Genomic DNA, 25,932 nt, shown 5'->3' with positions numbered 1-25,932 from the left:
TTTACTTTGTTAATTGTGGGAATGAGGTTGATAGGAGTAGGATGTGTGTGAAAAGCCTATTGGTTGAAATTGGAAGTAATGCTGACTATAAAATCATCATGTATATAGTTGCGAGAATAGCTGAGATGGTAGGAATACATTGGTATGACTTTGTATTTATTATGATTATGTCATTGATAGTTGTATGTATACATACATACAAGGTAGGTGGGTAAAGAAAAAAGAAAAGGGGGGAGAGGGGAGGGGGATCCAGGAGAAGATACATACATATATGCCAGCTCTTCAATAAAATCAACAAACACAAATAAAACAATTTGTCGGAAGTATGGAATCATTTACTTGAATGTTTCTATCTCTATAACATGATTGATAATTTACCAATTATCATCTACTTTTCCTCCCGTCTCTATCGTTCTATCCTTTTTAACTTTCCCTTCTTTTAGTAAATCACTTTCTGCGATGTCCACCAAAACCCCATTGGATCTGGTTTGCGACCTTGGTATCTACATCCAACTCATCCGCAAACGTCCAGACTAGACCTGGGTTCTTCTGGAACATTCTCCCGATGAAAATCATGTCCAGCCCATTGTCCTTCAACAAATCGTTTGCTTGCACACCCGAAGTGATGGATCCGACTGTTCCCACCAAAAGACTATCTCCTACCGCCAATTTAATCTGGCGAGCAAACGGAGCCTGGTATCCCGGGCCCCCCTTAATCTTTTGTCGGGGATCATTTCCACCGCTGGATACATCGAGGACGTCGACGCCGCGGGTGGCTAGGATCTTGGCGAGTTTGATCGATTCTTGGATATCCCAGCTGGGTTCAGGGGCAAGATGTTCCAACCACTCGCTTCCACTAACTCGGAAGAAAAGGGGCATGTCCTTGGGCATGATTTGGCGTGTGAGATCTACAATTTCGACGACGACACGGGTGCGGTTCTCGAAACTGCCGCCGTAATCGTCTGTGCGCTTGTTGGAGGCTGGAGAGAGAAATTGGTGGAGAAGGTAGCCGTGTGCTCCGTGGATCTCTATGGCCTATATGCGTTCGTTAATGTTAAGTGGCTGTCTTTGAAGTCATTGACAAGGAGGATTGGAAACTTACGTCGAATCCGGCTTCGATGGCTCGCTTGGTTGCGTCTCCAAATGCGTTGACTAGTGACTTGATATCATCACGGGTCATCTCGTGTGGAATGATATTCTTGTCCTTGTAAGCGATGGCACTAGGTGCCATCACATTGTCTGGCCATCCATGAGCCTGGTAATCTCATGTCAGTTATTCACATTCATTCGAGCTGGCTCGTCGGGCTTCGAATTTTCTTACCGGTGTGAACCCGTCATTTTCATATCCATTGACCTTTGGAAATCAGCATTGATTACTTCTCAAATCATGAATAAGTTATCTGAGACATACATTCTTTGTAGGGGCAGCAGGACCACGCGACATGCTCAGCCACGGGGCCACGGTGCTTGCTTTTCGTCCAGCATGAGCAAGTTGGATACCGATCTTCTGGCCCTGACTATGCGCAAATTGCACAATGCGTCTCAGAGGTGCGATCTGAGAATCTTTCCAGAGCCCGCAATCCTCGGGCGTAATGCGTCCTTCGGGCACAACGGCAGTGGCTTCGATGAAGGAAAGCCCTGGGCCACGTGATATGATACCGCCCAGATGCGCAAAATGCCAGTCGGTTTGGTGGCCGTCTTCGGCGGAATACTGGCAGAGGGGTGAAAGCTTTTGGGTTGTTAGTTATGGGTGATATGAGGAGGTGGTGAGTGGGATTTGGATTTGTAGAGAATAGAACAGGGAACACGTACCAGAATACGGTTCTGGAGCTCTACACCTCTAATCTTCAAGGGAGTGAAAAGAGGTGGGATTTCTTTTCCTTCAGTCTTTGTGGCAATGGCTGTGCCTGAAACTGGGTCTTGCTTGGGTGTGAAATAGGGAACCTGTGTGAAGTTAATATTTTGAAAAATTGGAGATTTGGAGAGGGGGATCACTGACATCTGGTGAAGGCTCGTTCACGATGGTTATGATAGATGCCTCGTCGTCGATATTTAAGTAGCGTGTTGCACCCATTGTGGTGATTGATGTATGGGGATCGTGGGCGGATGTTATAGTATACTATGCTATGTTATGTGACGCGATGCTTGAAACAAGAACTTTGTAAGGAAGTTCTAAGATGTTGATCTGATACTAGAATGATTTCTCCCCCAACTCGAAGTGCAGCACCTTTTATATATATGAGGAGAGAGGCTGAATCACGAAGCTTTGAAATCTACGATGACACTAGGCGATCGGGTAGTAACCTTAACCTTATAGTATTAATCATCAAACAAATTTTTACGGCAGGAACGATGGCGTCTACGAGTGAGTACTCGAGTAGCCACGATCATGATCAATGCTATTGCTCAAGCCAATCCAGGGATACGTCATACCTTGTAACATATTATAGTGGAAACGGATGGATGGCCACGACCACTAGTAGCGAGTTGGCATCATATCATATCATACCATCGTCTCAACGACAGACCATCGATGATAGTATCAGACTTCAGTGTCAACGATAAACACTTCATACTTAGTAAGCTTGATACCTTGGCCATGAATTGCTGTGCTGTCTTTTGTTATCTTGCATGGAATTGTATTTATAAGCCGGACGAAAACTCCCTTCTTCCAATTTCATTATGTTATGTGATATCAGTACATTGCTGCGGTATATAGACAGCTTTCTTCTTGCAATGTGGAGGTCCACCGGACTTCCGACTGCTTAGCTACTCAGATGTACAACTAACGATGTGGGGCAAAGTGCCAATATTTCCTTCCGGTGGGCTAAGATGATAGCTCGAAGATTTCTGACGATTCGATATGAAGAAGCATCGTGTGGAAGTGTGAAAATTTATCTCAATACCTACCTATCAACATGTACAATTCCGATGACAAAGACGGGTATGGTATGGGACGGGACGAATAACTGGATCGGATGCTTGGTCGCTAGTACGGATTTGTATAGGGCAGGTTCTGGGACAGGTCTCACTGGTGGTTTTGAATTATTTGCTTAATAATCGTTCATCCTTTTTGCCCCTTGTTCCCCCCGCTTTTTAGTCGACGGTTATGTGATGGGTGCAGAGCAGAGCAGAACATAGCAGAACATAGCTCAATACGCATGGAGGTGAAGCTATACTCGTTATTGGTAGGTTCTCAGCCTTCAGATACGTCAAAACCTGGGAATCATAAAGGTCGCTTGAATAGCCAAAAGCGAAAGAGGAAAACAACAGAAACCTCACTCGCTTACTTGGATGAAAAATTGAAGGCTTGGAGAAACATGCAAGAGACATGCAAGTTCACACATATCTAGAGAAAGCTTCGACCAAAAGCATAAACCGCTAGCTTCTTAGCTATAGCGTGGCAAGTAGCTTTGTTTTAAAGTTTATTTCTGCTTCGATCTCTTGCAGAGTTAACGATAGGGTTCCTTGGCTGTGTATTCGTAGTAGGGAAAACCTAATTCTATGTCTTCAAGGAGTTTAGGTATAACACAGACGATACAGACTGGTTCCATCAGATACTCCACATCAATTGAGATAACGTCAAGTAAATTAATGCGGCTTCTTTGAGTTTCTCTTCATCAGACGAATTTTTCCCTTTAATATCTGATTTCAAAGCACTCCGAATTCAAAAGAAGAAGATAACAAACCCTTTTGTTTTGCTAAACACATATAACTACAGCTTGTCTGTTAACTTCAGATACAGAAATCAAACAACCAGTTCCATCTCATTTCATTGATCTTCTGCATTCCTAAAATCCACTATTATCTGTCATCCCAAATCGTTATTCTTAAGAACATTCTCGTGATGTCCGGTCATAAAGTTGGTGTTTTCCCCGCCTCAGGAGGCATTGGAGGCAGCACAGTCAAGCATCTACTTCCCCGTCTTCCAGCTCAAGATCTAGTTTTCATCGCGCGCAATCCTGCAAAATTAGAGTCTGCTAAATCTGCCGGCGCGGATGTTCGTCAAGCAGACTATGACGATGACAACTCTCTCCAAAATGCATTCCAAGGAATCGATACTCTCTTCCTCATTTCCTACGCATCAGTAGAATATGAACATCGAGCAGAGGTAAGTTTCCGAGTTTGGTGGGCCATCCATTCCCACCACTCTATATCCATCTCCAGAGCCCACACTAACGAATCCCAGCGTCACCGTACCGCCATCGACTTCGCTCTCCGCAGCGGCGTCAAATACATCTTCTACGGCTCTCTAGGCTTCGCCGGCCAAGAAAGCAGCCAGGAATCCGTCGCCCACGTCATGCGCGCTCACCTGGACACCGAAAAATACCTCGACAATTGCACGCGCACCCATCCCGGTTTCGCATACACGATTGTGCGCGAGGGACTCTATTCCGAATCCTACCCTCTCTACACCTCATTTTTCGACCCCAAGAATCCCGTCGAGGAGATCTGTATTCCGCATGATGGAGCCGCGCCGGGCATCGCATGGGTCAAGCGAGAAGAGCTGGGTGAGGGCACTGCAGAGCTCCTCTCTCGTTTTGTGAAGAATCCCGCGGGATTCAAGTATCGTCTTCAAACGGTTCTTCTCTCTGGAGCAAAAATCCTCACCTTGCAGGAGACGGTGGAGATTCTCGGAAAGCTTGCAAAGAAAGATGTGCGCATTCGTAAGGTTTCCAATGAGGAGTTTGCGAAGCAGCCGCAGAATTCATCAAATTTCACATATCATGGAGTTGATCTCTCGATGCTTTGAACGACGGCTTTTGAAGCATTCCGTATTGGAGAGGCGGCGGTTGTGTCGCCTTTGTTGAGGGAATTGCTGGGACGGGAGCCGGAAGATTTCGAGACTACGATTGCGGCGTCGTTGTAAGCTGTAGGGAGGAATGGTTTTATTGGAGTTAGATAGAATTGTTTGGATGGGAGTTTTTGAGTAATGTGGTTGTAGATGAATAGCTATTATATAAAGGTGGGCAATGGATATATTAAAACTAGATAGATGGATGGTATTTTCAAATATGTTTTTGCCGAATATTCATCAAACACATCTTCATTCGTGCACTTGATATACAATATCCAAACCAACAACTTTAATACAAGTGCATTCCCGTCCCAAAATCTCGAATATTCTGACGAGTCTCTTACCCAAAGAAAACCAGTTGAACCCATCTCCAAAATATCAAATATAACAAGGTATATGAAATAGCATCATAGTTACATACATTATTCACAAGCCACCAAATTCTCCATGCTATTAAGAACACAGTATCGCGAATACCCGACATAAGCAGAAAAGCATCTGCATCATACCCAAATAGATATGCATACCTAGTTTCCCAACTTTCCGACGAGGTGTCTTCAAAGGAGATAAGTATATAGATAGAAATTTTCGCTCACATCAGACTCAATGTCCCCAGCTTCAAATTTCAAACACTACACGATTTAAAGCATGATTGATATGTAAAACAAATGGCTGTTCTATCTGTCGAGGACGTCGATATCGAGAAGAGGATAACAGTAGGTTTTATATGATGAGCCTCGATTATCTTTTCGGCTAGTTCAGTATGGAGTCCGGTGGAAGGTCTAGTGCCTCGTGTCCACCGGGTAGAGAAAATCACCTCACAGAGTAAAACCTGCTCAAACATGAGATCAGATGCAGGGTTTCTTTCAAGGGAATTTATATAGAATAGAATGCATTTGATACTTCAGACAATAGACACAAATTCAAATTCAGATTTAATCAAACAAACTTTTCACCAAAAAAATCAAGCATTCCCTAAAACCAACCAACCACCCCACAAACCCCCCTCAATCACCATGACCACCCCCCACGCACGCCCAGACACCGAAGCAATCCCCTACCAAGGCGAGCCCCTCCCACACGTCGCCTCGGATCTCGTAATCCCCAACGTGCTATCCTTCGACTGCGACGAGAAGCTCTGGGTCCCACAGGCCCCCAACGTCTGGTTTCGTCCGCTTGTGCTCTGCGTTTCCCAGGGCTATTTCGTCAACATCCTACGAGTGCGTCGCTCGGGTATTCTTTCACGACATCGTCATTCTGGTCCTGTACATGCGACGACGCTGCGGGGAAAATGGCATTATCTGGAGCATGATTGGTGGGCTACCGAAGGAAGCCATGCGTTTGAGCCGCCGGGGGATATCCATACATTAGAAGTGCCGGAAGGGGTGGAGGAGATGATTACGCTGTTTCATGTTACGGGTGCTTATATTTATGTTGATCCTGCTGGTAATCCGGTGGGGGTGGAGGATGTTTTCTCGAAGCTTTCGAGCGCAAAAGCTCATTATGAAAAGGTTGGGTTGGGCGCAGATTTTGTCGATCAGTTTGTGAGGTGAGCCGTACAGAATTTTTCTCCCAAAGAGAACATCGAACATTGCGCGCTGTTGTTACTGCGGATTACCCCTATTCACCCACCTGTATTATATGTACTTCATACAACGGCTCGATACCTGGATACAATAAAATCCCCCGAAAATAACAAATCCATGCGAGTGATCATAACATGACAAATGCGAAAGTGTCGAAAAGAAAACAGGATGCATGATTACAATAGTTCGTTTGCCGTGAGTTCAAATTTTCTTTCAATCGTCCGACAGGTAGCCAAGGCTTTGCTTACCCGAAATTGGGTCCCTTATCACCATCAGAGGGATCCCAATTCCACATCCAACATTGCCCATATAGATCGCAGGAACTCTGCCCTAAAGTCTCATTTATGTCGAAAGACTGAACTTCTTCTGGTGGGATAGTGATTGGATCTTTAGAATCGCCAGCCGCCATCTGCCTTTGCGGCCCACATGTATTGCCACATAAACCAGTGGTATTCATAGACAATGTTTCTGAACTTGTCACCGGATGTGAATTTTGCCAGAGAACTGTGAGTCAAAATATTAGCTGAGTACAACTTCCTTTCTTAATATGTAAAATTGCAGCTGGAAGATGAGATTGGACAGATAACAGAGGCTATTGGAATGGAATTTAAATTACCTTGTTGGATTGATTCTAGGGCATTATCAATTCCTGCATCAAAAGACCAGTTGTTCCAGCCCATACCATTACCAAGCTCTTGCACTGGCCTCATTTCCTCTGCTTGCGACTGTCTGTCTCCAATTTGACGGGATGCTTGCACAGGGCCCATCACAACGGTCTGTGAAGTCTGCAATGGCGGAGATTTAGGCAGTGTTGCCTTATTTTGCACAGGATGATGGGGTGGCTCATTGAATCCCTGTTCGTGTTGCGAGAAGTTGGAAGTGACTTTGCCAGTCTCCAGATTTAAAGGGGGACCATCAAGCATTATCTCCATTTCTCTTTTGAATATGAGCCGGAAAAGCTGCTCCAAAACCTTTACCGTTTGTAATGGAACGATAGATGATACCGCGAGCATTCTCTGAAGAGATATTGAATTCGAGACCCCTCTTTTTGCATCCTGTGCTTGTTCCGAACCTGGATCTGACAAAGCCACCATTCCTAATGTAACTCCTGCAGTAAAGTTTTGAATGGCGACATATGCAACAGCATGAGTGTCTCGAGCAGCCAGGAGAAGATCCGAGTAACGCGATGAAATATTACAAGTTCGTCTGGCGCAATGCCTGCATTGTTCCAAGCTTGTGGGACGCAAATCAGACGTAGCAGACTTAGGAAGTACAGCCAAACAATGACTATATCGAAGAAATGGCCGATGAAGGATGATCTGAATATTGTCATATGCTAGCTGTAATACAAGAGCTTGTAGCTGAAATAACTTGCAGACCTTGACCTCAGAAGCTGAAAGATTGCTAACATCGAGATCTGTATTTGAATCTAGCTTTAGTTCTGATGGCAGCTGGTCAAACCACCTCACAAGATTCGTGTTGATTGATATAGCCTGTTGTGCCATGTTTGAGGGATTTGAGTTTTTCAAATTATAAATGTCACCAATAATAGGGGTTGCAATATGATACAGAGCGAATTTGAATCGATGGTACGAGCTTAAGGTAACTTGGGTTGAAGAATCTGCATCCACAAGTTCTAGTGAATTTAACAATGGATGAACGTCGGAGGCATCATCCAGATTACCGGGGATGCGCACATCACAATCAGAATCGTTGATGGATAAGGGCCGCCCATATGTAATCGACGAAAACCTGAGAAGAGATTTAGTTCTGACGTAACAAGAGACTTTCGATGTTCGGAGAATCAATAATGTATATAATCTAGGCTTACCTGTCATAAACATATAGTGCCCACCATGTGCGGCGACGAGCCTCCTTGGCAGTCTCGATAAGGGATCCCCATAAAGACTCCTTGTGAAGTCCAATTGCCTGTGAGCTTCGTACCCCTGCTCCCAAAATAGCTAGAGCTAGGTTTGGTCTACCGTTGTACATGTAAAATGAACTTAGCAAAATACAAATCTGGACCGACTCGATTCCACCTATATCGATAACATCAAATAGATGTGCTTGAACTTCTTTGAGTATTTGCTGCTGGAGTGCTTCTAGGTCCAGATTCGTCCCACAGGCTTCCAATGCTTCTTCATTGGTCGTGTACCGCGCTCCCATAGTAAATACCATTAGAAATAGTACAACGCTTCCAAGTTGACGGGGACTAGCCGCTTGACTATCCATGACCTCCTTGTACTCGCATTTAAACGAAGCTTCGTGGAAGAGCAACATAAACCAATGCACCGACTTCCTGTAGGATTCTACAAGAAAATCGCAAATTGGCCGCGGTGGAAAGGCAAACCCTGGGAACAGCGAGTCTAAGCTAACTGACTCGACCGCCTGGCGATCTTTGTTTTGGGTATTCACGAAGTCTCCGCCTGGAATAGCATTTGTACTATAGCTTTCTACCAAAGAGTTGATGGATCCTTGCTTGTGAATGTGAAAAAGCTATCCATGTTTAGCAGTCAGATCTTACAGGTTACCAAAAGGGTCATCTTATCAGGTATGGTGTTTATTTACCTTACTTGTAAGTCCAATCGCGGACATCTCAGCATACTTATCTGGCGCGGGGAACGGTGTAGTTTGTTGAGATATTGTGTCATCGTCATGCAGTGAGCTTGACAAAGCTGGACTTGAATATATACCCTTTGCTCCTTGACTAGGGGGGTGAGGATGATCTAGGAAATCTTTAGTTCGCGAATTTGACGATCCAGAGTCCCAGTCTTTGGGGGCGGCGGAGGGCGTCCCCGAAGCACTAGGGGCAGTAGTGCTTTTGCGGGCCGCTTTTCTCCGGACCTGCTTCGGTTTTCTTTCAACGAGCGTTCTGGTCAGCTTCCATAGCATCCATAAGCTTGTGTAGCACACACCTTGAAGCTCCAGACGGTGTTGTTACACATGAAGCCCCTGAACGAACGCATAAGAGACATGGTTTTTCGATATCACACTGGATGTCTTTAGCATGTACTTTCCAGCAATATGAAGCATGATCGAACTACTAATCCGAGACTAGAACAAACCTTAAGTTTTTGCCTCTGACAACGATCACAGGCATGTCGACGGCCGCCAGATGACGGAGTCGGAGTAGCGGTGAAGATTCCATTCTTTGAAGGTTCAGTATCTTGATTCATGGCAGCTAAGCGATTACTGCGTATATGAGCATCAAATTCGAGTGATCGAGTTCATAATTTGAAGTATTGACTACCAAATCGAGGATCGAACTTCCATGTGGAGTAACCTTAGTTCTGGTACGGATTAACACAATTAAGCTTTTTTGAGATGTCATACATTATTTAACCTCCTTACCTTGCGTCGAGATAAATACCAGAACTGGTGGAACTCTTTGGATGATTAATAATGCTGTATATACCATCATGATTCAAGATACACTTACTCGAGTACCGGTACTTGTTAGCTGTCAGGTAAAATTTGGATTAATAATAAGATCAATATTTATAAATGATAACTATGACGAATGAAACAATTGGATGATAATGATAATTATGAAGATCTCGGAGATGATTGGATATATAGGCCTAGATATCTACGGAGTAGAAAGATATATACATATATTGATGATGTATTAATGAAATGATATTATATTATTTGTATGTATGTAGGTATGTATTTATGTATATATGTATGTGTAAAATTCAAAAAGTCAAGGAAGATGAGGCTCGTGAATTTTTAACACTAGCCGCACATTGTGTCGGTATCATCGTGAAAAAAGATATTGAAAAAAAATTCAAGGGTTGATATAATTTCCTCGAAAAAAATCGCAGAAAATCAGAAACCAAATAAAAACATATTCAACAAACCTTACAATGCCTCCAGAGAAACCACTTCCATATCCAGATGATTTTTCCAACGCAGATGAATACGTCGACTCACTCCTAAACTTCGCAACCACCTCTACCCTTTTCCAAACCCTATGCGGAGGTGTTCATATCCTCGATTTCTTCATCAGAGAGCCAAGTCTCTATCATAAGATTCTCCCCGAAGAATGGCGCGCCTGGTTACTCGAATATCCCTCTATGGATTTTCTAGATTTACTCATGCGGGATGATCTTTCATTGGCACGTGATACGGCCAATCCGCCGCCAGAATCTCTCATCACATATATCCTCAATATCCGCAAACATTCACTGATCCGAAGCGTGGAGAAGAAGAATCTCAGTGCTAGAAAGTTACCAAGACATGTGGCGGTGGGCATGATTCCAAAGAAAATACACGAGGTGACGAATTTTGCGGATTATGTGACACGGGTTGCGGATGAGGTGAAGGAGGAAAGTGGAAAGGAAATCACGCATTTTGTGGATTTTGGGAGTGGGCAGAATTATTTGGGGAGAGCGTTGGCGAGTCCGCCGTGGAACAGATGGATTGTGGCGGTGGAGAGTAAGGGGGGGAATATTGAGGGGGCGAAGAGCATGGATATTTTGGCGGGGATGGCGGAGAGGGAAAAGGTTATGAGAAATAAGAAAGTTTTTCGGGAGAAGATTATGGGAGAGGTAGGGAAGACGAAAAGAGCAGAAGGGAAAGTGGATAGGGACGAAGAGGCAGATTTACGACCGGCGAGGGCTTTACAGACGATATATACCCCAGCTGTTGGGAAGGGATATATTCAATACGTGGAACATCGAGTTGAAGATGGAGATTTATCAGATGTGGTATCACAAATTGAGGATTTGAAAGTTTCAGCCCCAGATGGTGATCTCAACATCATTTCGGAGCCCGGTTCTACCGCTCTTGCTAAAGAAGATATCATATCCCGTGTCTCGGAAGCAATACCCTCGGAAATAAATCTAATGGCTATATCCATCCACTCCTGCGGCAACCTCTCACATCATGGAATCCGCTCTCTCCTCCTCAATCCTTCGGTTCACGCTATAGCCATTGTAGGCTGCTGCTACAATCTCCTCTCCGAACGTCTCAACACTCCTTCCTACAAACATCCTCTCCTCCGTCCCAATCTCCGCGCTCTGAATCTTCCACCCCCTTCTTCCTCTTCAACCCCCGCATCAGATCCCCACGGTTTCCCCATGTCCAACCGTCTATCAACATACAACGAGCATGGCATCACACTCAACATCACCTCTCGAATGATGGGTGTCCAAGCACCCGCAAACTGGACCCCCAAAGACAGTGATTCATTTTTCACACGCCACTTCTACCGCGCTTTACTCCAAAAGCTATTCCTAGATTACGGTGTTGTACAAGCCATCCCATTAGACACCTCCGACCATCTCGACAAACGGACTTCCACTTCCACAAAGTGCAACACGACAGAATGCTGCGACGACAAAGAAGAGGGGCCTATCACCACAACCCCCATTATAATCGGCTCCCTCCGAAAATCTTGCTACGAGTCCTTCACCAGCTATGTGCGAGGCGCGATTCAAAAACTAACCGCCACGCCAGCTTCTTCCTCCGAGGAACCACAAGTCCCCCGCTCCGACGTCTCATCCATGGTCCAGGAAAAAGTCGGCGATATCACCGATGCCGAAATCCAGACTTACGAGTCTCAATATTTGGCGAGGAAAAAAGAACTCAGTATCATTTGGTCACTGATGGCGTTTAGTGCTGGGGTTATAGAGTCAATGATTGTAGTTGATCGATACGTATTTTTGCGAGAGGCGATTGACAGGGGAGAGTGTAGGGATGCGTGGGTTGAGGGGGTCTTTGAATATGGGATGAGTCCGAGAAATTTGGTAGTTGTGGGTGTTAAATAGATGTGGGAATGGGAGGGGAATGAAAAGGGGTGGATTATATAAGGGGTAGAGATTGATTGTTATAGACAGATCTCTTGGACCCTTTCGATCTCTGAAACCATGCAAGAAGGTTGTATACTCCCTGGGCTGGGATGAATGGATCGATTAGTGTAAATATTGAATATAAAAGTTGCACTGTATTTCGATTATAAAGAAAACAGATGTCAGAGCTCTCTGTTTAAAGACTTGGGCGTTGGTCTTCACATCACAATTCACAGCAAATAAAACACTTTGAATTCCATATGCTCACATTACTTCAAACCTGCACCAGTAAACATAGATTGGTTCCTGAGGACAATCATGATTCATTCATTAGAGCTGATGCCAAAAGGGGTTAAGCGAAATATCCATCTCTACAATGATATCCCACTCGCCGCCATGCATTAATATACATCTCATGTCATAACCATCAACTTTTCCTTAAATTTTTGCTTTAGATATGGACAATTTATCTGGATAAAGCGATATCATCAATACGTAAAATCATTTTCACCGTCTCAGCCGCCAATTCAATAGCGCTCGTGCTGACCAAAAGTGGTTGCAACACATTTTCATCCGCAATATCAACCTTGACACCTCCACTCTTGATACTGACACCTGCATTCTTCTCTCCGTTTGCATGTTTGTGGCGCAGTTCGGTGACGACTTTGATGCTGTTGAGACCTGCGTTCTCGGCAAGTGTGGTGGGGATTACTTCCATGGCGTCAGCGAATGCTTTCCAGCAAATAGCTTCGGTACCGGTCAATTCTCGTGCTTGTTGTGCTAATTGGGATGCGATTTCGATCTCTGGAGCTCCTCCACCGGCAATCAATGCCTTCTTTTTGACTAAACATCTAACGACGCAAAGAGCATCGTGAAGACTGCGCTCAGCTTCGTCGAGAATGAGGGAGTTGGCGCCACGGCAGACGATTGAAACGGTCTTGCCTGCGCTCTTTGTACCGGTGATCTTGACAAGTCTGGAACCGGAAGTTTGGGCTTCTTCAACGAGGTCGGCTGATCCGAGTTTATCTTCGGTGAAAGAGTCAATGTCGGCGATAGGTTTGCAGCCGGTGGATTTGCAGATGAATTCTACTTCATCACGCTCGATGTCTTTGATACAGAGGATGTTGAGTTTGGCGAGGAAGTGGAGGGAGAGTTCATTAACAGCATCACGGAGGATAGACTTTTGGATCTAGAGGTCGTTGTTAGCACTCCAATGATAAATAGGTTGCACATCAAGACATCTCAGGAAAGAACTATAACATAACATACCAACAAAACGTTACACTTCGCCTTCTTGATCTTTTTAACTAAATTCAACAAGTATGTTCGCTCTTCTTTCAAAATCTTATCCATCTGTCGGTAGTCGTTGACAACGATTTGATTTTCCATCTGAAATACGTTAGCAGTGTTCGATCCATAGTCCTCAAAATGACTTACATCAGGCTTTGGAGGACTGAGTTGAAATTGAATAAGTCCAATCTTTGCCTTCTCCATTCTAATAGGTCCTCCTCCGTTCTTTAAAACACCCTGAGTCAAAACAACTCCCTCAACCATCTCACTATCTTCGATGGTACCTCCCGACTTTTTAACTATTCTAATGTTCTTCAAATCCACGTTTTCTGCAGTCTTAATGTCGATCGTCTTTGTGACAGCATTTACTGCCATAGGACCGAGAAGATTTGAGTATTGTGAAACGATTTTGGAAGAAAGAGATGTGTTGGCGGCTTGTAAAAGAGTTGCGGTGTCGCTGAGAGCAACTGGGACCGACATATCGTGGAGAATTTGGACTGAAGCTGCAGCAGCTCTCTGGAAAGATTCGGCAATAACTGAAGGATGGATTCCCTTTCCTAGTAATTTATCTGCAGCACCCAACAGACTTCCACAGATAACCACAACTGAGGTAGTTCCGTCTCCGGCCTCTACATCTTGTGCTGCTGAAAGGTCGACCAACATCTTCGCAGAAGGGTGCATAACTGCCATACTCTTCATCATGGTGCTTCCATCGTTTGTAATAAGTGTTCCTCCTTTGCCGTCTTGAATCATCTTGTCCATTCCCCTGGGACCGAGAGAGGTTCTGCATGCATCTGCGACAGCTGTATTTTGTCAGCTTTACTTCCGCATGATTTTACTTTTCCAAACACACCTCTGGCAGCCAGAATGTTGGCATTTCGAACAGCCATAGGCTTTTCCTTGTCCTATAGACCACATTAGCTATTGAACAACCCCTCTAAGCTACTTAAATGTCCCACCTTAAAGGCATTGTTGGTAGAATTTCCTGCTGATTGTGTAAGAGCCATCTTGAAGTATCTGATATTGGCTGTAGGAAATCTGGAACGTTTAATCTCAGAATATGTTAAGAAGTGACGTCGTCGCGTTTCTACTCCTACTGCGCGTCTGTCTTGAGATTTCGAATTTTGAAAAATCGGCTAACCTTATCTTGGACTAGCTTATCAAGCAACGCCGACGTACCTTTGGATACCTAAGAGCTATGGGAGGATTATCAACACAACAAACTAAACTTCTCACAACCACATTTTCTCCACCACATTGAAAGGAACTTGGGTTAGGATATTACATTGCCCTTGAATTTTTAATCTTTACGCCAACGACCAATTCTACGAAACTTCACCCATCAAATCTTCAGCTAAAACACAGCCTTACAACATCGTACCTTTCGTCACTCAGCTCTCATCATGGTTCGTATTACGTTGTCTGGTGTTTATGCATTTGACTAACAATCTCGAAGGTCAGCGCAAAGGGGCAAAACTGGGAGAACTATAAGAAGGTATATATTATTATCCAAGCTGCTAGAACTCTTTCTGACAAGTTCATAGGACTTCGCCGACGACGAGGTTGAGGAGAAGAAGATCACACCTTTATCAGATGAGTAGGGTTATCCAGGTCATCGCATTATCGTATCCTTTCAGTATTTAACGAATCGTAGAGATATTCAAGTCCTAAAAACCTATGGCGCAGCTCCATATGGTGCCGCGCTAAAGAAACTCGAACAACAGATCAAAGAGAAGCAAACAAGTGTGAATGAGAAGATTGGCGTAAAGGTAGGAGATCAGCATCTATAGCATTACAAACAGGGCCTAAACTTGCAACAGGAATCAGATACCGGATTGGCGCCACCTCATTTGTGGGATGTAGCAGCAGATAGACAACGGATGTCAGAAGAGCAACCTTTACAAGTTGCAAGATGTACGAAGATTATCCAAGACGAGAAGGATACAGAAAAGAGCAAATATGTCATCAACGTTAAGCAGATCGCGAAATTCGTTGTAAACCTTGGCGACCGTGTCAGTCCTACAGATATTGAGGAAGGAATGAGAGTTGGGTATGCGGAATGCGATCTCAATTATTTACAAAGCTAATCTTATCTCAAATAGTGTCGACCGCAACAAGTACCAAATCTTATTACCCTTACCTCCGAAGATCGATGCTAGCGTTACGATGATGACAGTTGAGGAGAAGCCTGATGTTACATATGGTGATGTTGGAGGTTGTAAGGAACAGGTCGAAAAGCTACGAGAAGTCGTCGAAATGCCACTGTTATCACCAGAGCGATTTGTCAACCTTGGTATCGACCCACCCAAAGGTGCTTTACTTTATGGTCCTCCAGGAACTGGAAAAACACTTTGCGCTAGAGCTGTCGCCAACAGAACCGATGCTACATTTATTCGTGTTATTGGTAGTGAGTTGGTGCAGAAATATGTCGGAGAGGGTGCTAGAATGGTTCGTGAATTGTTCGAAATGGCGAGGACAAAGAAAGCTTGTATCATTTTCTTCGATGAGATTGATGCAGTTGGAGGGGCTCGTTTCGATGATGGTGCCGGTGGAGACAACGAAGTACAAAGAACCATGTTAGAATTGATTACCCAACTTGATGGATTCGACGCGAGAGGAAACATCAAGGTCATGTTCGCTACAAACAGACCTTCTACCCTGGATCCCGCGTTGATGAGACCCGGACGTATCGATAGAAAGATCGAGTTCTCGCTACCAGATCTCGAGGGACGAGCAAACATTCTTAGAATCCACGCCAAGAGTATGTCTGTCGAGAGAGACATTAGATGGGAATTGATTTCACGTCTTTGCCCTAACTCTACCGGTGCTGAGCTTCGAAGTGTTTGCACAGAAGCAGGAATGTTTGCCATTCGTGCTAGAAGAAAGGTCGCGACAGAAAAGGATTTCTTGAGCGCAGTTGACAAGGTCATCAAGGGTAACTTGAAGTTCAACTCCACTGCCACTTATATGCAATACAACTAGAAGTCTGTTCAAGACTAGAGGGGTGTATATTAGCTGGCGTTGGTGTATAAGATAGCATTAATGAATCAAATATTCATGATCACTTCGTTTAAAACAATTATCCACTTCGCAAAAGTTGAGGAACGAGCCATGAGATTCTCAACTCTTCACATTTGCAATTTTCAGGAATATTCCGGTGCTTTTATTTGTACTGGTTCATTTTAAATGACTGCTTAATTTATCAGAAAGTCGATTCAAAGACATCAAATTTTGCTATATTAATATACACGCAAGACGTGCAAATAAAGATCAAAAAGTCACACACATTGCGTCCTCATTTTTCTCTCTCTTCCAACCTAACAATATTAGATCCTCATATTTGCCCTTTAAGATGGTACCCTCAAGTAATGGCAACCGGCTTATGATGTCTGCTATCAAAGCCAATACAGCTAACTGGTTAATAAGAATTAGGGGTTATGAATCGGCCAAAGCTTGACTTTTGGGCTGAAAGAATGTGCGTTTAACTTGGAAAAAGCAATTGTAGGATTAATTCATGACAAAATGGCAATACTATACTATACAAATCTTGGGATGCCATGAATTGATTATGCAAAAGAACTCATCTCGAAATTCGGCGTTTGCGCCAACCTTCTCGTCTTCAAGATAACGGATGGCTTAGACATAGTTTAGAATATGTTTCGAAAAAAAGAACTCTAGACAGCCTTGATTCAGATAAAATCCTGAAACCTTCAACCAAAGATCAGTTCATAGAGAAAAGGCATTCAAGTTTAGAAAGCTCTTATTGCATATGTGTATTCGACAAAAATCCTATGCACCTCACCCCTTGGAGTCAGAAACGTTGGGATCCATTCATTCAGCCATTCTCCTTCATACGAACACGTATGAGCGGCCTTGCAGTATTCCCAATAATCAGGAAACCATCCACAATGGGCCCAGTCGATGATTGCAAGCACGCGAGGCGGCGTTGTGGGAGAAACGATGATATTGCCTCGATATAAGTCCCCCATGCGTTAGTTTAATCAACCCGTCATCTGGTAGATGCTCTCTCCAAAGATCCTTGAAGTTATCTGGAAGTGTAAAATGAAGCCAGGGAAGGTCACTGGCACGAATCTTGAGGTTGGTAGACATTTTTCACGGAAATGAATTACGGTAAGCTGGATGATTAGAAAAGGAAATGATCAAATGTTACAATGAATTAATGAAATTAAATCACCAACGTCGAAAGAAATCTGGATGTGAATCATCTTATATAGATTTGAGGGGGGTAGTTGAATCATTAAGATGTTGGTTGTGGCCTACGCGGCGTGGTGGGTTGAGCGACAACAACGTTCCATCAATCAAGAACATCGGATTTTCATAAGAAATTCTCTAGAAACTTGATACCTAATTGCAATTCTATTCGACCTAATTTACTAACAAGTCTAACTAGATCATGGCTCTGCTACACACATGATGAAACTTCTATTCAGGTGGGAGCAATGATGATCAAGTAGTACTCAGTACAGTTTACGCGAGGGGAGTTTCGCGCGCTCCTTTCCAAGCACTAAATTCAGCAATACGTCGTATTCTCAATCCGCACATTGGATCTACAATGTGCATCTTCTGTCTCCTTCATCAATATTGACTGTTCGCAGTCCAGTTCACGGAAAGGCAGTCCATCATTGGTTCCTTCCAAAGGTTCGGATGATGATTATATTGTGAGAATGCTCTCATTCTTTTCCTCTTCTGACTTTAATCTACATTCGTTCTTCTGATCAGGTTGTGTATTTACTATTAGTAAGTGGAACAAGTTTATCAGAATACATTACGCTGGGTTAATAGAGGCAGCAGCGAAATCATGGCAAATGAGGGGATTGGATATTCTTTGCCGATCATATGTATATGTCAGATCTTACATGCCTTGACAAGTGAAGGGCTTGACGAGCGAAGGGCGTGTCGACACAATCACCGGTTTGAATGCACCGTCAATGAAAGGATATCGCAAACTGTTATATTTGATGATGTCTTCAAAAGGAGCTTTCATTCATTCATTCATTCATTCACGTCCTGTTTCATTTTATTTATTATCAAAATTTATATCAAATTTGTCAGTCAATATTAATCCGTCCCTATGTTCTCAATCAAACCCATCAGCCTATCAAAACCCAAAGGCTACACTATCTTTGCCTCTCTTATTTCCCTAGGTGGTTTTCTCAATGGCTACGATACAGGATCCATTGGTGCAATCACCAGTATGTCATCTTTTACCTCAAAAATAGGGGATCTATCACCCCTACTCCGTGGTTTCACAGTCTCATTAATCATGATGACTGGTGCTATGCCCTCTATCTTCGGTGGTAAGCTGGCTGAGAGAATTGGCCATCTTTATGTGGTTATGGCTGGATCACTTGTTTTTGCATTAGGGACGGGAATGGAAGCTGGTGCAGATGGATTAGGGGTTTTGTTGACAGGAAGAGCACTCGCTGGTTTAGGCGAAGGTTTGTGGTTGGGTTGTGTTAGTGTGTGAGTTCGACTGAGGGACTTGAATTCAATGATATGTAATTTCTAACATCAAGCTAGATGTATCACCGAGATAGCACCATGTGCATCACGAGGAATGCTCGTTTCGCTACCACAATTCATGTGCACAGCTGGTGTTTGCGCGGGATATTTTACTTGTTTTGGTTCTGCCCGTTTGGAATCTTCCATGTCGTGGCGAGCGCCGTTTATCATTCAATCGTTGCTTGCTGTTGTCCTTGCAGCCTTATGTGCTTACTTGCCGGATTCGCCAAGATGGCTGCTTCACAAGGGGAGAAGAGAAGAAGCATTGCGAGCACTAGAAAGATTGGGGATCGAGAAGGAAGAAGCGGAGAAGGACATTTTAGTTCCAGTTACAGTAGCTGTGGATGTAAAGAAGGGAATCAGGGGCTTCTTGAGAATTTTCGAGAAAGAGTATAGGAGCAGAACTTTCTTGGCAGTTTTCTTGTTGGGAGCGTTGCAATTAAGCGGGATTGATGGGGTTTTATATGTGTGCAATCACTCTCACAGACTTTTCAACTACAGATTACTGACACGAAGTAGTACGCACCAACTCTCTTCGAAACTGCAGGTTTACCTGGAACCACGTCCACATTTCTCGCTTCGGGTGTAAGTGCCATACTCATGGTCGCCATCACCATCCCAGCTACCCTTTACGTTGATCGATGGGGGCGTCGTACATCTGGTCTTGTTGGCGGTATCATACTATCTTCGTCGATGTTCATGATCGGCGCACTATATCTTTCGGATTCTGTCCATCCCTATGGAATTGTACGCTGGGTCGTCGTGGTTTTAATTTTTGTATTTGCGCTGACGTATTGTGCGACATGGGCTGTCATGGGAAAGATTTATGCCAGCGAGATTCAACCCATGAAGACTAGAAATGAGGCCAATAGTTTGGCCCAGGGGGTGAGTTTTGTAAGTATTAAACACATGAGGGCATGAAGTTGAATGACTAATGGCTGTATAGTTCGCAAATTGGTTGGTGGCGTTCTTGACACCGATCTTTTTGGCGCATTCTAGTTATGGTGCTTATTTCATGTTTGGAGGCTTCTCATTGCTGGCCGTTTTTGTAATGGCTATCTGGATGCCAGAGACGCGATTGAGGTCTCTAGAGGATATCCAAGCTGGGTTCCAAAGACTTACAACGAAGAGTGACAATGATGATGAGAATGCTGACAGAAAGATGAATGGCAAGATGAGGTTGAGGAGGCTACTGAAGGGACCGATTTTGGTAGGATTGGAGACACAGACGGAAGGCGTGGCATCAGGAAGCGGAAGCGATGCTGGTGGTCTAGGGCCGATGAGGATTGAGCTGAGTAGTGTTTAAGAAAAAGTTACGATGATACTAAATTCGCTGTGATGTCGGATCGGATTCAACGAGGTATCGAATGTCTCACGATGACATAAGGTTAATGAAGACTTTGACATTTAAGCTAGTACAAACCACAGTATCTGGACTATCCAGACCAAAGAGACATCAAGCACATCAGAAGCTGATGGATAAAATATCTAATGCTGCGTATATATCGAATTTAGATCTTTCACATACCCATCATAATTACAATCCCAACTATCTGAAGAAAACAACAAGTACGGTAGACAAATGAACAACGGGGGGGGGGCTATCGATATATTTCGAAGATCTTGGTCCCACAAAATTAACCCCTCTTATTTCCCCTCATGAAGGAACGAGACGCGAGGTCGATCGATATAAATGAATATTCGCCTTGGATTTTAATGTACACGGTTTTTAATAAACATACACATGTTTATTCGATTGACTAAAACATGGAGTAGTACCTAAATTATTGAACGCGGGACAAAATCTCCGGAACGAACCTAAAGCTTATTTAGATCGTTGACATCATCACTTTTGGGCGGATTATCCGGAAGGAGCGAGCTATCAAATCGATATCATCATCGTCATCGCCATTAAAACAAAATAGCATAAATTACCACCAATTACATATTTCTCACTTCTTCCCTTTGCCTCTTCACAACCTTCTGGTTACTATAAGATATTACCACGAAATCCAATTCCTCAACCCCAATCTCACAACTCTACCAAAATATCTCCAATCCCCAATTCAAAATGGGCATCTCCCACAGCACCGCGCGATATGTCGCTCCCCTCTCCTTCCTCATCGACTTCGCAGCTCAACAGTATGGCATGCTTTCCTCTCCAAACATGAAAGATATCCACGATGCACATCTTTCATTTTGGTCTCCCCAACCATACGCCATTGCACTTTTCTTTTTCCCGCAACAGATCTTCCAACTGGTATGGTTATATCGCTTGTGGAAATTGGATCCGAAGAAAAGTATCAAGGAGAAGGAGGAGGTAGACAAGATGATGGATTTTGTACCGTTTTATTGCGTAGGGAATTTGTGTATTGCTAGTGAGTATTTCCTGTCCTAGAACAATGGAGGGGGGAGGGGTGATTAGACGAAATGATATAAATACCAATGCTAACCCAAACAGCCTGGATGGTTTTCTGGAACTCCGCCTCCCTTAAAACCGCAAATGTATTCGTCCTGATCAATTCCCTCACACAACTCTACTACATATTTGCTCGTCAGCCAGCTATGAACACACAATCCACCTCTTCCATCCTCACCCATGTAGTTTCCAAAACTTTCGCCGGAATCGGTGTTCTGGATCTTCTGCACAATGGCTCTGTAGCTTATTTTGACCATGAGGGTCCTTCAACCGCTGTCAAGATCGTTACAGGATTGGGATTTGGTATGTTGGCTAGCAACAGTGATTGGATTTTCGGTGGATGTTTAGTGTATGATTTGGTAGCGTTGGCGGTTGGTCAGAGACAGATTGGAGAGACGGGGTGGAGTAATTTATTGGGGGCTTATGCTGTGGGTACGGCGGGCTTGGTGGGATTGAGAAATTGGGCTAGGTGAGTGTGCTTATTTTGTAGGTGGGATGGGGGTTAAAGAGCCTGCTGATGGTTTTTTGTAGGCCTCCTTATGTTTCGAAGGTTGATGGATATGAGGCTACCCCGTCTGATGATGAGGATAATATTATTGTCTAGGAAGTAAATTGATAGGACTGATCGCCTGTGGGAGGATCACCTATATGTATAATATCACTGTATAATCTGGATTCATACCAGTAACAAATATTCGATTGACCTAATTCTTGAATCAATGCTTTAATTGTGCTGTACACAATTTCATTTGTGTTGGTTAGTAGAAGTGCCATAATGGATCATTATTGACAAGGAAATTCATTGGAAACCAACACATCAATCCCTATTGATGAGCATGGGCTAGACGGTAGTTTCGAGGTCACATGAGCTTCACCACAAGATTTCCTATCACAGTATTTCAAAGCACCAGTTCATACCTACTGAGACCAACATCTGATGATTCATTCCAGAAGCCACAGCATCAAAAAGGGTACTATGATTGAAAAGCCCCTCCCTATGTACAGAGAACCATCGCGATATGTACAATGTTGACATCCTACCCAGCCATCCATCCATCCGTTCGCTTGTCTAATGACTATTCTCTCTTTCCTTTTCCTTCCGACCCTGCAAATCTTCACGCACATTGCGAGTAATAAGGATTCAACACCGAGCACGTGTAAGGCAACGCGCACTATATTCAAACAATTAGCATTAGTCATGTCGATACAATACCAACACGCAGCAACAATAAAAGATGTCGAGTAACAATCAACAATTAACAAATCCAAGACGCAAGAAAACAATTCTCAACTCACAGCTGTAGAACCCGTCCATCCAATTCCGCCACACTGTCCATAACGCACGACGGGGGCTCCCGTTCCGCCACTTGCAGCACTGCTGGTGGTCGAAGAAGTACTGATCGTTGCACCCACACTCGTGCTCTTACTCGTGCTCGCAGTTGTTGAAGATGTCGAGCCAGCAGCGCCGGTTGAACTCGCCCATGTAGGGACTGCACTTGGACCTGTGGGCGTCTCGTCGATCGCATCATTGGCGCGTACGCAACCGCTTTTGGCGGTGAGCGCAGCTGGACATGCGACTTGTTTGAAGGTAATGGCGGGATTGTCGGCGTTGAGGAACCAGTCAAAGCGCCAGTAGCAGCCGGCTTGGAGGGCGGCGGGGAGCGAGGCGCATTGGGTGCGGTTGGAGAGACCGCCGTATTGGGCACCCCACGCGGATGCGGGAGTCGATGGGTATTGATGTGTGCAGGCGTCGAAGATACCGAAACCACCGCCGGGAATCTAGTAGGGGAGAATTAGTGAGATATTCACGTGTTTCAGTGATGGGGTGAGGAGAGAATGTAGACATACAGCAAGATCGAATTGGTTACTTCCTAAATCTCCACCGGTGTTAGTAGCCTGGACAATCATTTGTTTACCAGCCACTGGTCCGCTCGTGAATGTCAATTGATAACAAGCACAACACCAACTCGCCTCCGTTCCACCCGAGATCGTCGTAGCTGCAAAGCCATAACTCATTGTATCTGAGACTGCCCAAGGTGTTTGTGAGCCACACATGAATGAAGTACCAGAAGAAGAAGCACAGTAAGAGACAGCATTGTAGTCGGTGAGTGGGTTGTTTGAGATGTCGCAGGAACTGACGGGGTTGGAACCAGTGGCTAGAGTAGCTTTTTTGGACCAACCGCAGGATGCTTTACAGCAATCCCAATATCGGGTTGTTGTACCACTTCCGGATGCTTGAGCATTGATAAGTGTGGGAAGAAGAGAAGAGAAAAGAGCAGAGAGAGCGAGATTGGCCTTCATTGTTAATAAGCTTGCGTGGGTTCGTTGCGGTGTTCTTTTTACAACACAAGCTGGAGAGCCCTGCACTTTTTGAAAGTCGGATTGGAACGTACTTGAGCAAAGAAGAGAACGCACATTAATTGTACAGGCAATATAAGAATCTCGGGGCAACCCATTTATACTAAAAAATAGTGAATACAAACTATCAAACCACCCTAGCAATATACCCTGCAAAACTCCAGGTATGCCCAGACATTTCCAGCAATCAATGCCGTCTAACCTAAGTGGTTACACAATTCCCCAGATTATCGTTTAACTGTCTGGGGTGCATATGTGAGATTTGATATTAATACTAGGAAATGACGGGCCGTGAAATGATGAAGTTGATGAACTCGTGATTTTACCTCAATTTATCCGGTTCGCTTGAACGGGAGTTGAGAGGCTAGTGGATTTTACGCGGATGCCACGTATTGGCTAGTGAGAAAATGGTTTCGCTTGAAGGGTTGTATACTTTATAGGTTCAAGGTAATATGGAGACTGCTAATACGCTTTTAACTCTTATTGTCACATGCCTACCATCATATATAGTATAGTTCGAGGGCTAACGGAACTATCGGGTGAATATGTAAGGACGTTAGTTCTTGAAGCCCCGAAGTAGAGAATGAAGCCGGGCCCAAGCTATTATTCGGGATTTGATGGATACACCAGCAGTGAATTGAAAGAGAGGCTGCAGGGCGTACATACGAGGTAGATACTTCGTCTTATCTATGCTCCACTCATCGGATCTATAATCTGAACCGTATAATAGCCGACCATAATACCGAATTCTTTAATGAATCTCGCCGGACGTTGATACCCGGACTATCATGGCTGCAACTTCCAGTCTCGAAGTCGAAAAAAAGCTTATGGCTGTGCCATTGTTCCAGCCAGACAAACAGAAAGTACTACTATCATTTGAATATCTGTCTTTGCTCTAGCTCGCATTTCATCATTCATACATCCCGGAACCTGGTCACTGACTGAAAAACAGCACAGAACGGAACAAAAATCTGTGCATTTGCACTGCACCTTGATAGGTATCACCCGATAGCAACACGATCCCGCCGTACAATCAGTAAGTTTTATTCCTTGGGTCCAATATTCAAGGGCATGGCGATGCATTCAATCTCAATATTGACACCCTTCGGTAACTCCTTAACGGCTACACAACTTCTCGCTGGTTTGTGAGTGATCCACTTTTCATACTCTTCGTTCATTTCAGCGAAATCTTTCATATCTGTCAAGAAAACTTGGACCTTAACGATCCTATCGAGAGAGGACTTGGCGGTGACAAGAACTTCTTGTAGGTTTTTGAGAACTGCTTCCGTCTTTTCACGCATTGTTCCTTCTACGAGGTTTCCTTCAAAGTCTGCAGGGAGTTGACCGGAAACAAAGACACCGAAAGGTGTCTGCACAGCATGGGACTATTATTCCAAGAGACTGATTAATACGGACGAATATTTCAATTGCTGTTTGAACAATGCTGACTTACGTATGGACCAATTGCTGTAGCAGGCTTATTAGTATCTAGTCTTGTAAACTCAATCTAAAAACTTACGAGCTGGGAGATTTGCGCTATTGATTGTTGTAATAGACCTCTTAGACTGACCACATCGACTTGCTTCTTTTTTCGCATAGTTGTGTCTACCACATCTCAAGCGCGACCAATCTCTAGCTGAGATTGTGTTACAAGCTCCCAAAGTATGTGTCGTCGAAATCGTACTTCGCTGAGGTGTTGTAACAAGAGTAGTGGCCAGTGAGGAACGACTCGTTGATCTGATGGCACCGTATCTAGGTAAGATTCTTGAAAACATATCTTCTCCGTGGCATCAATATGACTTTTGTTCGGATTCGGGATATCGTGGGAGTCTTGTACAGCAACAAAGTATTTTTAGTCCAGCTATTGTGACTGATTACTGAGACACTCGAGTTCTGCTTGGAGCAGTTGTCAGAGCTCTTATCTTCATCGCTTATCTTCACGTGATTAGGCTAATTCTAGACTCACATATTTCTTTTTGTACCTTCCCACTTGGTCTCAAGGTTAATAAGTACCGGTCAATTACTAGGTATGAATATAAAAATGTAAATGTTGATCTCGAATATTGATCTGTAAATCTGAATAGTTACATATACTTCGTACAAAAACAATACAAAAATGTTCTGTTTCAAGAGCAAATCTATGTTATACCCCTGAGTTGATCA

At 44.0% G+C, this 25,932-nt stretch overlaps 11 protein-coding genes across 11 annotated transcripts; 6 read left to right on the top strand and 5 right to left on the bottom strand.

Moving 5' to 3' along the window:
- Positions 1 to 447: 447 nt before the first annotated feature.
- EAE98_000541 (uncharacterized protein) lies at positions 448 to 2,074 on the bottom strand (the record flags this gene model as incomplete). The annotated part of the gene is made up of 6 exons (XM_038948159.1): positions 448 to 1,035; positions 1,103 to 1,255; positions 1,322 to 1,354; positions 1,412 to 1,729; positions 1,813 to 1,944; positions 2,000 to 2,074. 6 exons carry the CDS (start codon positions 2,072 to 2,074, stop codon positions 448 to 450), a joined length of 1,299 nt encoding a protein of 432 aa, XP_038815836.1.
- A 1,425-nt stretch (positions 2,075 to 3,499) lies between these two features.
- EAE98_000540 (uncharacterized protein) lies at positions 3,500 to 5,032 on the top strand. The gene is made up of 2 exons (XM_038948158.1): positions 3,500 to 4,111; positions 4,190 to 5,032. The coding sequence occupies exons 1-2, from the start codon at positions 3,848 to 3,850 to the stop codon at positions 4,751 to 4,753; spliced, it is 828 nt and encodes a 275-aa protein (XP_038815835.1). The 5' UTR covers positions 3,500 to 3,847; the 3' UTR covers positions 4,754 to 5,032.
- A 782-nt stretch (positions 5,033 to 5,814) lies between these two features.
- On the top strand, positions 5,815 to 6,351 carry EAE98_000539 (uncharacterized protein; the record flags this gene model as incomplete). The annotated part of the gene is made up of 1 exon (XM_038948157.1): positions 5,815 to 6,351. One exon carries the CDS (start codon positions 5,815 to 5,817, stop codon positions 6,349 to 6,351), a length of 537 nt encoding a protein of 178 aa, XP_038815834.1.
- A 277-nt stretch (positions 6,352 to 6,628) lies between these two features.
- Positions 6,629 to 9,560, bottom strand: EAE98_000538 (uncharacterized protein; the record flags this gene model as incomplete). The annotated part of the gene is made up of 6 exons (XM_038948156.1): positions 6,629 to 6,888; positions 7,001 to 8,136; positions 8,216 to 8,880; positions 8,953 to 9,241; positions 9,300 to 9,376; positions 9,450 to 9,560. 6 exons carry the CDS (start codon positions 9,558 to 9,560, stop codon positions 6,629 to 6,631), a joined length of 2,538 nt encoding a protein of 845 aa, XP_038815833.1.
- A 693-nt stretch (positions 9,561 to 10,253) lies between these two features.
- EAE98_000537 (uncharacterized protein) lies at positions 10,254 to 12,158 on the top strand (the record flags this gene model as incomplete). The annotated part of the gene is made up of 1 exon (XM_038948155.1): positions 10,254 to 12,158. One exon carries the CDS (start codon positions 10,254 to 10,256, stop codon positions 12,156 to 12,158), a length of 1,905 nt encoding a protein of 634 aa, XP_038815832.1.
- Positions 12,159 to 12,645: 487 nt separating this feature from the next.
- Positions 12,646 to 14,476, bottom strand: EAE98_000536 (uncharacterized protein; the record flags this gene model as incomplete). The annotated part of the gene is made up of 5 exons (XM_038948154.1): positions 12,646 to 13,368; positions 13,449 to 13,568; positions 13,617 to 14,272; positions 14,323 to 14,374; positions 14,429 to 14,476. 5 exons carry the CDS (start codon positions 14,474 to 14,476, stop codon positions 12,646 to 12,648), a joined length of 1,599 nt encoding a protein of 532 aa, XP_038815831.1.
- A 221-nt stretch (positions 14,477 to 14,697) lies between these two features.
- Positions 14,698 to 17,132, top strand: EAE98_000535 (uncharacterized protein). Its single transcript, XM_038948153.1, has 6 exons — positions 14,698 to 14,875; positions 14,926 to 14,964; positions 15,014 to 15,066; positions 15,124 to 15,238; positions 15,290 to 15,519; positions 15,572 to 17,132. Exons 1-6 carry the CDS (start codon positions 14,873 to 14,875, stop codon positions 16,449 to 16,451), a joined length of 1,320 nt encoding a protein of 439 aa, XP_038815830.1. The 5' UTR covers positions 14,698 to 14,872; the 3' UTR covers positions 16,452 to 17,132.
- Positions 17,133 to 18,561: 1,429 nt separating this feature from the next.
- EAE98_000534 (uncharacterized protein) lies at positions 18,562 to 20,499 on the top strand (the record flags this gene model as incomplete). Its single annotated transcript, XM_038948152.1, has 4 exons — positions 18,562 to 18,953; positions 19,011 to 19,458; positions 19,512 to 19,886; positions 19,939 to 20,499. 4 exons carry the CDS (start codon positions 18,562 to 18,564, stop codon positions 20,296 to 20,298), a joined length of 1,575 nt encoding a protein of 524 aa, XP_038815829.1. The 3' UTR covers positions 20,299 to 20,499.
- Positions 20,500 to 21,063: 564 nt separating this feature from the next.
- EAE98_000533 (uncharacterized protein) lies at positions 21,064 to 22,015 on the top strand (the record flags this gene model as incomplete). The annotated part of the gene is made up of 3 exons (XM_038948151.1): positions 21,064 to 21,370; positions 21,454 to 21,880; positions 21,943 to 22,015. 3 exons carry the CDS (start codon positions 21,064 to 21,066, stop codon positions 22,013 to 22,015), a joined length of 807 nt encoding a protein of 268 aa, XP_038815828.1.
- A 511-nt stretch (positions 22,016 to 22,526) lies between these two features.
- Positions 22,527 to 23,712, bottom strand: EAE98_000532 (uncharacterized protein; the record flags this gene model as incomplete). Its single annotated transcript, XM_038948150.1, has 3 exons — positions 22,527 to 22,583; positions 22,708 to 23,190; positions 23,260 to 23,712. The coding sequence occupies 3 exons, from the start codon at positions 23,710 to 23,712 to the stop codon at positions 22,527 to 22,529; spliced, it is 993 nt and encodes a 330-aa protein (XP_038815827.1).
- A 1,100-nt stretch (positions 23,713 to 24,812) lies between these two features.
- Positions 24,813 to 25,544, bottom strand: EAE98_000531 (uncharacterized protein; the record flags this gene model as incomplete). Its single annotated transcript, XM_038948149.1, has 3 exons — positions 24,813 to 25,154; positions 25,223 to 25,236; positions 25,289 to 25,544. 3 exons carry the CDS (start codon positions 25,542 to 25,544, stop codon positions 24,813 to 24,815), a joined length of 612 nt encoding a protein of 203 aa, XP_038815826.1.
- Between the last annotated feature and the right edge of the window lie 388 nt (positions 25,545 to 25,932).

Source organism: Botrytis deweyae (genome assembly GCF_014898535.1).
Source record: "Botrytis deweyae strain B1 chromosome Unknown BDEW_001, whole genome shotgun sequence".
Lineage (NCBI taxonomy): Eukaryota > Fungi > Ascomycota > Leotiomycetes > Helotiales > Sclerotiniaceae > Botrytis > Botrytis deweyae.
Note: the sequence above shows the minus strand (reverse complement) of the source record. Positions and strands in the feature narration are given on the sequence as shown.